Source organism: Trichosurus vulpecula, chromosome 7, assembly GCF_011100635.1.
Source record: "Trichosurus vulpecula isolate mTriVul1 chromosome 7, mTriVul1.pri, whole genome shotgun sequence".
NCBI classification, from domain to species: Eukaryota; Metazoa; Chordata; class Mammalia; order Diprotodontia; family Phalangeridae; genus Trichosurus; species Trichosurus vulpecula.
In genome coordinates, this window is record NC_050579.1 from 116,104,721 (window position 1) to 116,119,282 (window position 14,562).

Sequence of the window (14,562 nt, forward strand, 5' to 3'; positions counted from 1 at the left end):
ATCAATAGTTATTTAAAGCATCTCCTTTTGATTTATGTCTTGATCTTCCCTGCCACTGTATTCTTTTTTATTTTTGAGAGGGGGAGTCTTTGCTCATTTTCCAGCCTATTTCTTGACTTTCAACTCTATATTAAAGGTGGGTTCTGTTTACCTGGGAGCGATGATGTATTCTCCCAAGTCTTAGACTTTTTGTGCTCTTATTTGCAGGGCTAGTTCTGTGGTTCTGCAGGTTTTTGGTACTTCCAAGGTTGTGCGATCCTGGGAGAGGTGTGGTCACTGCTTTTCTCATCTGTATTCTGGTCTTTAATCATGAAGAGGCCCCTGCAGCCATAGGTGCTAGCATTCTCTTTCTCTTGGTACTATGATCAGGCCCTTGCTTCCTTGTTATCAACCCCTAACACTTCTCTCTAACCTGAAACTGCAACCTAGAACAGAGTATGGGTCAAAAGAGTTGCCATTCAGCATCAACTGTACTCATTGCCAGCAAAAGGTCCTCTGTGAGCTCTTTCTGACCAGTTGTCTGACCCTCCTCATCATCTCTTAGCTGAGAGCTCCTCAAGCCACTGCTGCTTCTGAGGCCACCGTTGCCATCACTGTATTCATGGGCTCCATACAGGGTTCCACACCAGTGCCATAAAGGACTTCTTCTGACCTTTTAAGTTTTCTGAAGATAGAAAGATGTCTCACCTCAAACTTTTGTTGGCTCTGCTGCTCCAAAATTTGATTTGAGGCATTATTTTAAAGTTGTTTAGAGGGGAATACTGGGAGAGTTTAGCTGGGTGGCTGCCCCAATCTGCCATCTTGGCTCTGCTTTTATCTTTCTTATAATTTAGCATTTACTTTAACTTTCACTCTGAGCAGCTGATTGCCCACACACAGCTGATTCTAAAATGACTGCTTCGTCTGTAGCTGTTGGTTTTCTGTCCATTCAGATACAGCCAATTTATTTTTTTATTAGTGCTCTGTATCTAGTGCCTTCCCTCTTTTGCAAGAAAGAAAGTGTTGAGATGTCTACTATTAGGGTTTTACCCCAGATCTAGTGTGTTTTATCTATGTGACCTTCAGTATGACATTTTTTAATCTCTGAATTTCCATTTCCTCATTTCTGAAACAAAGATAATAATATTTGTACTATTCTCCTTGAGAGAGGCAGCATGACACAGTGAACAGAAGAGTCAGAAGTCAAAAAGTTCTGGAGTTAGGAAGCCCTGGGTTCAAGTCCTTCCTCTGACAAATATTAGCTATGGGAGACAGGCAAAGTCCCTTAACCTCTCAGTGATTCAAGTAATTCTTTAAAATGCTAAGTAACAGATGAGTCACCAATCTGCATCAGTAAAGGGAGATGAAAGCAATTGCCAATAGTGTCAAGACAGGTCAAATAGGATGAGAACTGACAAAAACACCATAGGTTCTGGCAATTAAGAAATCACTGGTAGCATTGGAGAAAGCATTTCATTTGAGAGATGAGGTTAAAAAGCCAGACTACAAGAAATTGAGAGATGAATGTGAAAGGAGAGAGTGGGGACAATGAGCATAGAAAGTTCTTTATAAAACTTTGGTTGTAAAAGGAAAGAGAATATTGGTCAATAGTTTGAGGGAATAGTAGGATCAAATGAAGATATTTTAAAGGGAGATCTAAGCATGTTTAGAAAACATAGGGAAAGAGCCAGTCTGTAAAGAGAGATTAAAATGTGGAAAGAGGGCATCATCGAAAAGGCTAACTCATAGAGGGTATAGAAGATGGGATCAAGGATACAAATAGAAGGGTTATGGATGAAAGGAAAAGAGAATGTGGACCCCCCAAAGCTAGTGGCCCTACAGTATGCCAATAATTGATGGAATTGACATAGGATACACATTATCTAGAGAATAGAGTATGGATGGAGAATTAGTGATGTGCTTAGAATGATGACAGTATGAGTCAGTGAGGAAAAAAAATGGATACAGAGGAACATGGGTCTGCTAGGGGAATATGAGTCAGCGTGTATTGTGGGTGAATAGGATGTGTTCAGGTATGAATCACTCGGAAGTTTAGGGGTGTGAGGCATGGATCACTGGCAGTAAATGTACTCCAGGTATAGATTAAGCCTCCTTTATTTCATGCCACTGATAATGTAAGAACAAAAGAGGGCCACCCAGGGCTGAAAACTATTTTCTGTTTTTGTACATCTCATGGGCTTTCACAAACAACTAAAACCTCAAGGAGTGAAGCTTCTAGTGACAAGTCATTTTGCACTGAGCTATATTAGGAGCCACACAAACCAAAATCCATTGTTCATCATGGACACCATATCCAAAGTTTTTCTAATTTAGTACAACCTATCAGACCTTACATACTCTACACACAGAGAAACTGTGGCCCATACCAGGACAAGGCATCAGATAGGATTTCTCTAGAGGAAAATAAATGTCTAACATTACATAAGATGTAAAAGTAAGTACTTCCAGACACAATTTGCTATCACTTCAAAAACTTTGAAATACCTTCCAAGACTAGAAAGACAGTTCTTACCTATGGGGTGATAGTAGAATGGACCTCATTATGGTTAATATTTCCAGAAAATAGTGAGGCAATGTCAATGAAACTAATCTGAATGCAGTTACATATTACCATGTCTCCAGAAAAATTAATTTTCTTTTCAGGTGGGTTTCTCATGGCAATGGATGCAAAGAAGGATACTTTCATAACCTTATAGCTGACTTGAAGATTAATGCATATTCTTTTCTCTCTCACTTTTCAAACCTCCCAGCCACTTCAATCTTCTCTGTTTTGGGCAAGGAAATGTACAAACCTTTTACTGTCCCTATCCCCTCTTGGCTATAATCCTTAGTTATCACAGAATCAATATCATTGAGACTTAGTAAGGAGAGTGGAAGAAACATGAATTACTCTTTTTGTTTAAAGAGATCCTAACATTATAACTTCTGACCAAGCCTTCAAAGGTTCCTCTAGGGGGAAATTACCATTTATCTGAAATATAGGTTGTCCTTAAACATGGACCACATCCTTATAATGAAATCTATTTGAAAGAGAGAAAAATGGGTATGTACTGAAAAATAACATTGACTGTAGACTCTACTAAGTTTCCATAAAAGTCAAAGTTAGGGTACAGGGGTTGAAGTGATACTTGTATTAAGACCAGTATAGCATTTATCTTACAATAGCTACCATAAGTCTAGAATTCTCCAAGGTGCGAGTCTATAAACTATAAAGGTTTTGTGTAAATGTATTTGCTTTTGGAAAGGTGGAGGGAAGACATAATGTAAGCAAATATAATGCCAATTTTTAAAAAGTTTTTGAAGAGAAATGATTGTAGAAGTGAACAGCATATAAAATATTGTCCTGTATGCTGTCTACAGAATTGCCACCACTATTGATCAACTATAATTCCTAGCTCTTTTTCAAATTAACTGCTGTCCAGCCAGGGCTGCTTCAATCTATTTTTGCACAAATGAATTTTTGAACCACAGTATAGGAATTTATATTTATCCCTGTTATATTTCATCTTACAGGTTTCACTGCCATTGTTCCAAATCATACCAAAGAGATATTTTCTGAGATATTTTTTCAAAGAAGCACTATTTAAGTTTAGTTTAGGTAATTATTCTATGACTTGACACTTCAGTTGACAGTTCACCTCTCTGGAACTCAGTTTCCTCATCTATAACATCAGTGAGTTGTATTAGATGATCTTCAAAGTCCCTTTTTCAGTTATAAGATTCAATGATTCAACCCAAGGAACATTAAGAAGAAACCAGACATTTAAGTATCAGTCCCCAGGCTGGAAACATTTCAGGACTGAGATAGCACAGGTGCTGAAAGTTCTTCAAGTACTTCAACATTCATTTGAATGGTGTATATAATGATATGCCAAAGAATACTCAAACTGGAACTTCAACTACGATAATATAATCACACCATTTTGCTATAATTTTAGGAGCACTTTGATCAATGACTCAATAACTAGAGGTATTTATGACTTAAGTCATTTTTGTTAAGTTATTTAAATATATACCAACACAGTGTGGTGTTGACAGTAAAAAAATTAATGCTAAGATCTGTTCAAGAGAAAAAAAAATATCCATAACATCTGGATTCATTTTTTTCAGTCAGAGTACCTGGCCTATGATAATCCAGCTTTTCTCTGAGCTACTATATGAATAACAAAGTTCAAGCAGCACTCTCAAATATACACATTTCCCTGTTTCAACTGTTGATGTGTCATGGAAAACAGAACAACATTCAGATTTGAAATAATCTGCTGATATCATCGATCTTCTGGAGGGAAAGGGGGCACCTCCCTCAGTGCTTATTACTAAGGATATCTGTGTGGAAACAGGATCCTTGTTGCTTAGGAATTTGTTGGCTCCTACTGGTTGTTTCCCGCTCTACTTGAAATCATAAACTTCTGTCTGCCTGAGATATCACTAGCATCTTCACAGCTATGATCTGTCAGGCCACATAAAAGAAGTTAGGACATGAAATATCTATTGACAGATTCTTAAGAAGGAATTTTTTTAAACTCTGTGTGTGCTTTAACTACAAACTTTCAAGAGATGAGCAGGGTAACATCTAAATGACTAATTTTTTAAATTCTATAATCCTCTCTCCTTTATAATCTATAAGACCCACTTTGGGCTTTCAGAGGTTTTTTTTTTCTTTTCTAATGTTTAGTGATCTTATTTTCTTTTCTTAAATCACTATCACTTCCTAATGATACTTGAGCACCTCAGGCTTTGATAGAACTTTCCCTTGTAACAAAAATAGTATAGTCAAGCAAGATAAATGAACACATTTGCCATGTCTGAAAAATGTATGCCTCATTCCATACCCACTGTCCACCATCTCTCTGCTGAGAGCTGAGAGGCACACTTTGCCATCAAGTCCTCCGAAACCATGATTGGTCACTTCATTGATTAGAGTTCTGAAATTTTTCAATGTTGTTTTCCTTTTTAATATTATGGAAAACATTTAAGATTTTCCTCCTGATTCCAATTATTTCACTTGCCCTCAGAGGTAATTGGGGTTATTAGTCATTGTTTAAAGTTATATTTGTTAACTGACAGACAGAAAGTTGGTTTCTCGCATTGAATTATGAACTTATCTCCTGAGAAAAGTGGGAGAAACCTGTTTAATAGTTTATCTCCCCTCAACTATTTCAATAAATACTGACTGACGAGTCTTAATATCAAAAATCTACAACTTCACAAGTTATCTGAAACTTCAGAATCTATTAATTTATGAACTTAATCCTTTTCTATCTGAGGCTACTGGTTATATTAACAGTCAGAATGCTTAAGGTTTTACTGCAGAGTAGATTCATGTGTCATCATTGATTAAAAAGATGACCAAGCAGTAAGGATCATACATGCAACCAAACTTCAAAGTTGACTTAAGTCAGTCAGTCTACAAACATATATTAAGTGCATACTACGCATCAGGCATTGTGTTTAGCATGGGTACAAATATGAAAAGAAAAGATGGTTCCTGCCCTCAGAAAATTACAATCTAATGGAGAGGAAGAACAAAGAAAAGGAAGTTGATAAGGGTGAGGTAGGAATGGAAGGTACTAGCCAGAATGGAGAAGTCCAAACAATGCTGCCAGGTGGGAAATGAAGAGATGGTTGACCCAGCTGCCATCTTTACCTGGTTCAATGACTGAAATTAATGCATTTAGTTGACAGGAAGGTACTAGCGTGAGGGCATGATGGAGAAGTTCAAAGGGTTACTGCCAGGTGGGGAATTGTTAGCTTGCATATTGTCAGACCCTTTGAATTAAAAAAAAACCTTAGATATTGCTTAGGTCAAAATGTTTAATTTGTTGATGACCTAATTAATGGGAAGAAGCATTAGCAAGATCACATAGACAGTGGCAGAGCTGGGACTAATGCTCTTCCTAATACACCATGCAGTCTCGCCCCTAAACCATGCTACCAAAAAAGGTCTGTAAAACCAAAAGTGAAGTAGAGACTTGGTAATTACGTAAGTAATGTAATTAATAGAGATCAATAGCTAACCTAGGGTTCAGGCTCCAAAATTACCTTCAGGGCCTGAATTCTCCAAATTGATTACCTATAGGGATCAAAATAGGAAAATTTTGGAAGGTACTTTGTGCTACATAGGCAGAAGTGTTAATTATGTTAACTATATAGTATCATTTTTCAACAATGCTGTTTTTCAGAACTTTATATAAATCAAATGTTTGTCATTCATCAGATTATTTTACATGAAATGAATTTGCACACTACGGTGCAGTATTTGAATCCTGGCTCTGCTATTTCCAATCTGTGTGACTTTAGGAAGATCATTTCAATTCTCTTGGCCTCAGTTTTTCCACCATAAAATGAGCTGTTTTGATTAGATGATCTCTAAGGGTCCTTCTGTGATCTTTTTATAATGGAAAGAAAACTTCTATAATCTTATTTTTTTGTAAAATAAACTTTCCTTGTGTTATCTTTTGACATAAGTGAAACACATCTGTAAGTGTAATATTAATGATATATAGCATATATGTAGGTATGTATGTGTGTATATATGAGAAAATACTTAAGTGATTTTTAAAAAAACTTACATAAATGATGACTGTGCAAATTTAAAAAGTTGTTTAAAATTCTCTACCATACAATAAAATAAAAATGGAAACATGACTTGAATATTAAATATCGTACCATGAAAACATCAAAGAGAACCAGATCAATTACTTTTCACAGTTATGACTAGGGGGTGAATTCTTAACAAAACTAGAGATAGAGATAATTACAACAGTAAAAACAAAATTTCAATGAAATTGAAAAAAACTGTCTTGTGAACAAAAGTAATGCAACTAGGAGCAATCGGTGAACTGACAGAAAAAATCTTTCTATCAAAAAATTCTGATAAAAGTCTAACATCTAAGATAAAGAGTTGACGAACAGAAATAGGCAAAACTCTGCTCAAAGGATATTGAATAAATAATTTTCAAAAGAACTGCCAACTATCAATAGCCTTATGAAAGAATGCTTCAAATCACTAATAACAAGAGAAATGCAAGTCAAAAAGTGTTTACTATACGCCCAGCACCGTGTTGGGCACTGAGCATACAAAAGAAAAATGAAATAACCCTAAAATAGTTATGGGATTTCACCTCATACCTAGGAAATTGACAAAAATGACAACATTGAGAAATGACCATTGTTAGATGCGTTGCAGAAAGATGGACCCACTAATAGGCTGTTTGTGGAACTACAAATTGGTCCAATAATTCTAGAAAATAATTTGGAGATATATGAAGAAAGTGACCAAAATGTCCAAATTCTTTGACCCATATATTCCCCTGTAAGTTATGTTTCCTGTATGGTTAATGACAAAAAGAAAGGTACCATATACATAAAAATATTTAGAGCAGCATTTTTTGTATTGGCAAAGAATTGGAAACAAAATCATTGCCCATTGTTTGAAAGATTAGCTAGAAAAGTCATGGTATACAAACATAATGAAAAATTGATGAATATGATAGACACAGATAAACATGAGAAGTTATATGAACTGATGCAAAGTTACTAAACAGAACCAGGAAAGCAACATGTGCAACAACCACAAGAATGTAAGAACAGCAACAAAACAACTGAAGCTGAATGATACAACATTATGATGACTAACCTTAGCCCCAAAGAAGAGAAATCAGAAGTTACCTCCCTGCTTTTTCTTCAGAGATTATGTAAAAGCAAGGGATATTCCAAAAATTGATTTTTAAAGTTGTTTTGTAAAAAAATTATCAGATGTTATGTACCATATCAAAGACAAAAAAGATTCAGTCTATTATTATGTCTCATTCTATTTATTCAGATGAAAGGCTAGTGAAAAATTCTAAAGATATGTGTTCAAAACTAAAATGAAAACATATCTATTGCTTTGTTGTAAAGGAAGCTGGCGTGATTAAAAACAATTCCTAACTCTTCCTCCATATAAGTATGGTGAAAATAATTTTTCATTTTCAGAATTCATAGCACATAATTGATGTGTGGTTTCACAGCTCAACTTTTATCAATTTTGAAATACATTAAACTCTCCTTTAATGAGCAAAGAAAAATCCAGAATTGGAGAGCTATAAAAATTCAATATACTTTTAATTCTCTGCCCTTTTTGAAAGCTTTGTCCCTTCACTGACAGGGAGTAAGTAACTAAAAGAATGCCTTTCTCATAAAAGAGAAAAAAGACATATGCAAAAAAGTCTGCTGAAGGTTTTGCTTTGCTTTGGAGCCATTAAACAATGCTGGGGAATTTTCCAACTAAGTAGCTGAAACTCCTAAAATTCTCTGTGCTCTGTCGTTTGGAAAAAGTATTTACCCAGCAAATAAAAACTAGACTTTCTTTATGCGAAAGAGCCATTTCACAAGATTATCTCTTTGTTTCTTCCAAAGCATCAGTTATAAACATACAGAAGAGCCTGTTGTTGACATACAGACTTTAAATGCAGCACTGACATAACCTTTCCAGAAATTCCAAGCAATATAAATATGTAACTATAAAAATTTAGTTTTTGTTTTAAGAAACTGATATGTTAATTCCACCCATCTGGAAAATTACAATCACTTCTTCAAGGAGAAAAGACAGAGTTTTTATGAAAAAAATAATGCAGTTTGAACTGACAAAAAACAGGTTGTAATTCATAATTTAGTTTTTAATATCAATAACATTCATCAGTCATTAATTAGCACATTTATACAATTATTTGTCTAAAATGAACCTGGAATTTAATAAAAGTAAGGAATCTTGCCTTGAGGATCAAAAATTTCTAACAAAAATAACAATTAAAAAAAGACTTTGGAACATGCTAAAATTACTATGGTTTTAACATTAGCTTTCCCATATCAATGTATCGTATGAATTTTATACCAGCTATATATGTTTTGTTTTTCTAAAGTAATTATTATTTTGTTGCAAAATAGTGATTGTATCAAAATAATACATTTAATCTTGTCATCAATAGAAATCTTAAAAAGCAAAGAATAGCAGGATGAAACACTTCCTTGAACAGTAAGAACAATGAGTACTTTATCAGAATTTCAGGCATTCAACAACAAAATATGAACTAGATATATCTAGAATTCTAGTTAATAAAGAAGAGTTCTAAAGAAACATAAACACTTAGAAATTATCAAGATCAAAGAAATGGTCATTCACCTGATAAAGAAGGTTCCTTGAAAAGAAAGAGAAAGGATCTATCAGACAGCAAAGGGAACATTTTGACAAAATAAGACACAAGGTAACCAAAATATCACTACTAACATTATCTCACTTGAATCATTTTTAAACTTTGAAAAATGTAGGCCAAGGAAGATATATTTACTGACAACAGAAAATTCCCCATTTACCTGAATGATGCACACAAACAGCATATATAGTAAGAAGGGCCAGAAGAGGCTGCAGCTTCCATTTCCAATGACAGCTCCACATTCGACTTGTGTAAAACATCCTGCGATGGAAGAAAGCCAGCAATAGGACACTTAGTTGCAGTAATAATTATGAAACTGTTTCTAGCAGAAGCTGTGGAATAGAATTTTTATCAAACTTGTTTCTAATAAAAAGTAAGGCTCTGTTAAAGGACCTTAAATTTTAGTCTTCTGTTTGCTAACTGCCAAAAGGGAAAAAAAATCTGTGCATTCTATCTGCCACGGGCTCCCACCTTCTAGATTATCAAACTGGTCTTTCTCCAACAGGAAACAATATACAATTTTTCTGTATGAAGAAGCTGGACTGTATCAAGATAACACAAGTAAAAATCATTCTAGTGATCAACAGCAATTTTTTTAAAGTAACATCATAAACCTGACTAAGTTGGAAGATGTGTGTTACCCTCACTTGTCACTTAGATTTTCCCTATGAGAACTGGCTATAGGTAAGGATTATTTTAAATAAATAGATTTTCTATTTTACAAAAGCCACAACTCTATGTATGTTGTCTCTTTCCCCTTAAATTAGATCCTGAAAGTATGAACATCCCCCTAAAAGATAAATTTGTTCCATGTATATATAATAACAAGGAAAATTATGAGAGCGATAGAATATGCTGCATAAGAAAATCATAAAGGAAATCTGATAAAGATGTATAAAAGATAGAGTGAGCCACTTTTTACATCTAATTACATTCTGAAAACTACCTAATATACAAAGATCTAATCTTCAAATGAAAATTACATTTGGTAATTATTCCATGAAAACATCTAAATCATTTATCACCTCCAAATAACAGCTTATACAAGGTGTCCCAAAAGTCTTAGTGCAGCTTAAAGCTTTAATAACTTCAATAGGTATTGAAAAGCTTTTTTAATGGCATTATCATTGTTTTATAGAAGAGGGCACTGAAGCTATGGGAAGTTGAGTGACTTGCCAAGCTACCAGGCTTTTTAGGCAGAATTGGAACTTGGGTCTTCCTGATTCTAAGTTCAGTACTTTATATACAATACCACTTAGCTGACCATCTGTTTCACAGGTCAAAAAAATGAGGTCCAGAGAGTTGAAAAAACTTGTCTCTGACAAGACAAATAGCGAATGGGCCAAGATTCTAACTCAGGTTTTCTGATTCTAAAACCAGCCTTCTTTTCATTATAGTACCTGTCTTTTATGTCAGCAAAATGAGACCACTGGAATACCAAAAGAGCAGTCACTAGCTCTCTACATTAAAGCACATGCACTTTACAGAGGTCCAGACCTTTTGAGCATTTTATCCTATGCATAATTCTAACAACCAAAACGTGGTTTATTAGCAAGCAATATAAGAGGGGACATTGAAAGCTGAAAATTAGGTAGGGCTTAAGAAACTAGTCGCAGGTACATAGTTCTAGCCCAAGAAGTGGCAGCTATGAGACTATTAACAAGAACTGGAGGGGGGCAGGGAATACACACACACACACACACACACACACAGCAACAAGAACTCACAGACAGTAGAAAACAGCTCACTCAAACATGTCAATAGCCTAAGGCAACATATCTCCATTATAGGCCAGTACAATAACTGGTATTATTAACATTGAACCTCCAAGAGAAGAACAAATTATCTTAACTTTCCCGTTTAAGAAAATGGTGAAGAATGTGGTCCATTTTGGGATGATTTCCTTCAACCTTTGATGTTTAAAACAGTAAGCTTCATTTACCTTGGAAAATTCACCTACTGAGAATACTCCCAATAATTTTAGGTAAATATTATTATTATTATATGTGTGTGTATACACATGCATATGTGTATATATAAATTTCCAGATGGCGTAATTGAGGCATAGATCAACGAAAACACTTGCCCAACCAAGATCGCATGAAAACGGCAGACTCAAGATTTGAACAGAGGTCCTATGACACCAAGTTCAGAGATCTTTAGTTCTGGGGGTCACAATAACTACCACTTACATAGCACGTTAAGGTGGGCAAAGCACTTTATATATATTATCTCATTCAATCTTTACAACTCTATGAGGTATCTGTTGTTACTATTTGCATTTTAGTGTTGAGGAAGGAGGCTTCTCCCAATATGTCACTGAAATATCAAAAATACCAAGACTGGCTAACTCCTGACAGCAAGGTTCTTTACTCTTTAGAGGTAAAGGGCCTCTTCATCCTACTATACAAACGTATACCTTAAATGGGGCTTTGAGAAGAGAATAAAAAGGCAATTTCAGTTTTTGAGGGGTAGCCTGGCGTAGCAAATAGAAAGCTTAAGCTTGGCATTAGAACCAGAAAGACCTGAGTTAAAGATTTCTCTGACACATTGGCTTTGTGACCACCAATCAGAAAGTCATTTAATCTCTTCATGTTCTGAGTAACTCACCAAGATTACAAGTTGCTGAAAACGTGCTAACCTGATTTGGTAGAGGTGGTTTCCTCATCTGGCAGTTCCCTGAATAAATATCCCCAATAAAATATCAAGTGTTAATTACAGTTTTTAAACACAACTGAATATGTATGTGCTGGGTGTATTTAAAATAGCAAATCATGTTTAAGGTTTGCAAGGTACTTTTCTCACAATGAACTTATAATTAGTGCAAGAATTATTTATCATCATCCTCATTTGACACGTGAGGAAACTGAAGTTCTGAAGACTTTGAAAGGTTTGCTCATGCACCTTTAAGCTAGTAAGTGTCTGAGATGGGTTCCAAAATCAGGTCGGCCTCTTCTAAGCACAATGCTCTCTATTCATTGTGCCAAGATGACTCCAAAGAATCTAAATAATGGCCTTCCCATTATTCCATGTATAATAAATCTTTCGACAAACAGAAACATGAAGAATAAAAACAAAAGAATGTTTTAATCCTTCTTGCTCATCTCTGTCCCATCGTGAAAAGAATAAGAAATGTTTATGTGTTATAGATTGGGCGTTAGGCTTACTTTCTCATTTTTAAGGGTAAGGGAGAGATTCTATCCCCTCCCAAAAAAAACTAAAAAGAAAAAATGTCATCCTGTCAACCTATTCATCTAGTTAACATGGCTAGGAACATACATCCATGTAACAGATTGCTGTCATTTACACAAATCTCAATATGCCTAAGGGGTAATATGTCCCAAACCACCACACTTTAATACTTTAATGATTAGGAATTTCACTGATAGGAGGACTACCTCCACAGATGCAGGTTAACACTCTTTGCATAATCTAGTGCAGGATGTTCAAGAGTTGCTGTGGCCAAAAAAAAAATATAGCCCTATTATCAATCAATTATCATCAATTAGCAGTGTGGTGGTGAATTTTATTAGTTTGGCCCTTAGCAGAGTGGCCAGTAACCAGACAATATTCAGTATCTTTCCAGCTTAGTAAGTCCTACCAGAGCTTGAACTCTTATCTCAATTTGAAACACAACTCTGCTACTCACTAGCTCTGTATCTTTAGGATAAACATTTGACTCATTAAGGACTCAATTTTTCTGTAAAATGACAGTGTTAGAATAGAAGACCCCTTCCAGGTTGAAAGGCATGATTATACAATCTATGATCCTGGAGATGACAAGTCTTCCTGAAGCATTCTACTGGCACAATCTTCAAAATCAGAGTCATTTCCACACCAGGATGACACGTCAGATTAGAGAAGTGATATCTTCCATATTCCTAATGTATTTGCCTCTAAACAGATTGATACGTTGGGTAAACTGACCTTTGAGACTTTAAATACTGGAGAGATAGTTGTTCTATATGTTTTTACACTACACTTAAGGATAAAACTTGAAAGGAAAATTAAAATAATGTTGTGACATCCACACTATTAAATTTAATTCATGTTTAAATCATGTATAATGAGCTTTTACCTTTTTTATATGGCCCAAAATGATTTGATATCCAGCTTGTATCACTACGGTAAAAATAGATCTGATTCTTTCTAGACAAATCACAAATACCGTAGCTGACTTTTTATTTCATCTATATTCTGAATGATGCTTGGAAAATTATCAATTATTCCACTATATGCAGATTTTTTGTAAGATGTTGCCAACAGGATTAAAAATGGCTATAATGTCTTTTTACATCACCTGATTTACTTTGGAACCATTCAAAGATCTGTAGTGACACAGCCAGTTAGGTACTAAAACTACTAATTCTATTTAGCCCAAAGCTACTACAGTTTCCCATAATGCAAGAGACAATAGCCTCATTCACCATTCATAGTGGACAAGTACAATGTCATGTAATTTATATAAAACATAAATGGACTTGTAGCTTAACATGGTTTAAAACCAATTAAAGTGTCAGTCTTGCTAAATTTAAAATTTTAACTCTTTAGTCTATGCAAAATACCAAACTTAAATATACAGAAAGCACAATTTAAGTGTAAAAGAGATGGTGTTTTCCCAAAAAAGTGTATTAAAAAATAATACTTGATGAACCCAAATAACATATTAAAATGAAAGATTAGAAGATATTATGGTTCTTCCCAAAGTCAATATATGGCCCAAGAATGCTATCTTAATTTTTACCATAAAAAGATAGGCATGATTTTCTTCAGTTTTTAACATATTTGAAATATCTGAAAAGAATCAGAATAATCTAATCTATTCCATGTAAATCACAAAAGAAAAAAAATAAATTTAAGGTTACAACAAAGTTTCTAAGTTTTCAAGTAAAACAGCTCAATAGTAAGAGAGCTTAATATACTAAATTATATAATGGACAGTATTTTCTGTTTCTGCTTTTCATTGTGACCTGCCTGTGAATCCTTTATGGATGAAGAATGCAAATCTATTTAACAGAAAACTATAAATATATGAACTATAAAATGTAAAAAATGTTCCTCTGTCTTCATCTCATAACAACTAAAGTTTTCACAGAACCTATTGATCAGTTTCACATCTGCTTTTATTTTTTTTTAAATTGGTATTGACAAAGCATACCACCATTTTCCCATGTGCAATATGCTATTTTTCCATTCAGTCTGCTAACCAGTAGAGGTCCACACACAGCTGGCCAAATATCTGCCTTGAAGAATCCTGATATATTTTCCAGGTAAAGTAAAACTTTCAAGCAAACTTTTATTCCTTTCAAAACTTGTCTCCAGTATATCAGAACAAAATTGTATTTGATCCTTGGTTCTCTTCCCAAAA

At 34.6% G+C, this 14,562-nt stretch overlaps 1 protein-coding gene across 1 annotated transcript in view; it reads right to left on the reverse strand.

Annotated features, from left to right (window-relative positions):
* The window catches only part of ADGRG6 (adhesion G protein-coupled receptor G6), a 168,879-nt gene extending 159,425 nt beyond the window's left edge, over nucleotides 1–9,454 (reverse strand). Inside the window, 1 exon segment of the mRNA XM_036768775.1 lies at nucleotides 9,355–9,454. Coding sequence (XP_036624670.1) covers nucleotides 9,355–9,454 — 100 coding nt within the window.
* Between the last annotated feature and the right edge of the window lie 5,108 nt (nucleotides 9,455–14,562).